The 2,375-nt window shown below is 59.9% G+C and overlaps 1 protein-coding gene across 1 annotated transcript; it reads left to right on the forward strand.

The window, feature by feature from the left end:
• Positions 1-6: 6 nt before the first annotated feature.
• On the forward strand, positions 7-2,370 carry LOC108524968 (complement C4-A-like; the record flags this gene model as incomplete). The annotated part of the gene is made up of 7 exons (XM_017866039.1): positions 7-157; positions 315-471; positions 569-685; positions 791-962; positions 1,190-1,422; positions 1,498-1,665; positions 2,059-2,370. Coding segments are annotated over exons 1-7 (1,230 nt in total), but the record flags the coding sequence as incomplete, so codon positions are not given.
• Between the last annotated feature and the right edge of the window lie 5 nt (positions 2,371-2,375).

Consider the following 2,375-nt stretch of genomic DNA (forward strand, 5'->3'; position numbering starts at 1 on the left):
TGATGGGGATGGGGAGCGTGGCCTTGGGTTCAAACAGCAGAAGGATGAGTGTCACCTGAGCGGCCTCCTCTCCTCTCCAAGGCTACATGCGCATCCAGCAGTTTCGGAAGGCGGATGGTTCCTATGCGGCTTGGTTGTCACGGGGCAGTAGCACCTGGTGAGGTTGGGAGAGGGGTTCCAGGGCTCTGAGGGGGTCAGGGCCTGGGCAGGGGCGGGACAGAGCTGGTACAATGGGAGGGTGAATAACCAGGCATCTGCGGCGTGGGCGTAGCCATAAGCAAGTCCTTATCCCCAACTCTCCTTCCTCCCTCCAGGCTCACAGCCTTTGTGTTGAAGGTCCTGAGTTTGGCCCAGGAGCAGGTAGGAGGCTCACCTGAGAAACTGCAGGAGACGTCTGAGTGGCTTCTGTCCCAGCAGCAGGCTGATGGCTCGTTCCAGGACCCCTGTCCAGTGTTAGACAGGAACATGCAGGTGCGGGCCTGCTGGGGTGGCCCGAGGAGCACCTGTAGGAGGAGTCTCTTTGCTTCTTCCCCCTCCTGTTTGACATCTTCTTTTCTCCCCTCACTAGGGGGGTTTGGTGGGCAGTGATGAGACTGTGGCACTCACAGCCTTTGTGACCATCGCCCTTCATCATGGGCTGGCCGTCTTCCAGGACGAGGGTACAGAGGAATTGAATCAGAGAGTGGTAAGGACAGTGGCGTTTCTGCCCTCCGCTGGCCCCCAGCTCCCCCCCTTTTCCCGCAGGAACCCAGGAGTCCAGGCCCCAGACCTTCGTCCCGTTTTCTTCCAGGAAGCCTCCATCTCAAAGGCAAACTCATTTTTGGGGGAGAAAGCGAGTGCCGGGCTCCTGGGTGCCCACGCAGCCGCCATCACGGCCTATGCCCTGACACTGACCAAGGCCCCCGGGGACCTGCAGAGTGTTGCCCACAACAACCTCATGGCAATGGCCCAGGAGACTGGAGGTGAGGGACGAGGGGCTCCTGGCAGTGAACCTGAGTCCCAGGGGACCTTAGGATCCATGAGTGTGCCCAGAGGGAGAGGCTGGATGAAGACTCAGAGGAGTAACCAAGGTGTAAGCAGGGGTGTGTTGGGGGAGAATCAGGAGAGTCCAGGAGGCAGTGACTAAGGGCCAAGGACCAGGCTCTTCTCCCTGCCCTCCTGTTTACTGGTGGTTTCCCTTCACCTCCAGATAACCTGTACTGGGGCTCAGTCACTGGTTCTCAGAGCAATGCCGTGTCGCCCACCCCGGCTCCTCGCAACCCAGCCGACCCCATGCCCCAGGCCCCAGCCCTGTGGATTGAAACCACAGCCTACGCCCTGCTGCACCTCCTGCTTCACGAGGGCAAAGCGGAGATGGCAGACCAGACTGCAGCCTGGCTCACCCGTCAGGGCGGCTTCCAAGGGGGATTCCGCAGTACCCAAGTAGGGGCCGCCCCCGGGCTCTGGGGGTGGGTAGTCCTAAGAACAAGCGCTTGAGTCCTGACCCAACCTCCCTAGGACACGGTGATTGCCCTGGATGCCCTGTCTGCCTACTGGATTGCCTCCCACACCACCGAGGAGAGGGGACTCAATGTGACTCTCAGCTCCACAGGCCGCAGTGGGTTCACGTCCCACGCGCTACAGCTGAACAACCGCCAGATTCGCGGCCTGGAGGAGGAGCTGCAGGTGAACCACTCCCTGGTGAACCACTCCCTCACTGGGTAGCCAGGACACCTGGGCCTCGTGGCCAGGTCAGAAGCCGTCCCCACCCTCCCATCCGTGGAATCCCCGCAGCACTTCTTCCTGGGGCCCCTGGGGGAAGACTGACTTCCTGCCTGTGTGACCTGGAGCTCTGAGCTTCAGTTTTCTCACTTGTAGAGTAACATATGCAGAGTTTATCCTACAGGGTTGTTAGAAGGCTGAAGTGAGATAATTCACGTGCTAGTATAGACTTTGTGGAAATGTGAGGTGGGGAGAGGAGGTGGGGCTGTTTTGAGGAAGGAGACAAGTTATTGGAGCCGCAAAAATAGGTTTGCTTGTGCCCTTCTAATATCGCCTTCCCTTTCCTGTTGCTGAAAGTTTTCCTTGGGCAGCAAGATCAATGTGAAGGTGGGAGGAAACAGCAAAGGAACCCTGAAGGTGAGGGCCCGGGAAGGGGCAGGGCCGGGCACTGGCGGAGGAGACGGGTGTGAAGTGAGAGGCCTGTGGGCAGAGGCGCATGGTCCGGGGAAGGAGGCAGACACCTCAGGGTTGGCGTCCCGGGCTTCGGTCCTGGGTGTTTTCCCCCTGCTTGCTCTCCCCATCTCTGGGTACCTGTTGTTTCCTTTACCTGCCTCAGTGCTGATGGTCCCGGATCCCACTCCTCAGCCCAGGCCTCTTCCCTCAGCCACGGGCCC

The sequence above is a fragment of the Rhinopithecus bieti genome, unplaced genomic scaffold, assembly GCF_001698545.2.
Source record: "Rhinopithecus bieti isolate Rb0 unplaced genomic scaffold, ASM169854v2 repeat_36685, whole genome shotgun sequence".
NCBI lineage: Eukaryota > Metazoa > Chordata > Mammalia > Primates > Cercopithecidae > Rhinopithecus > Rhinopithecus bieti.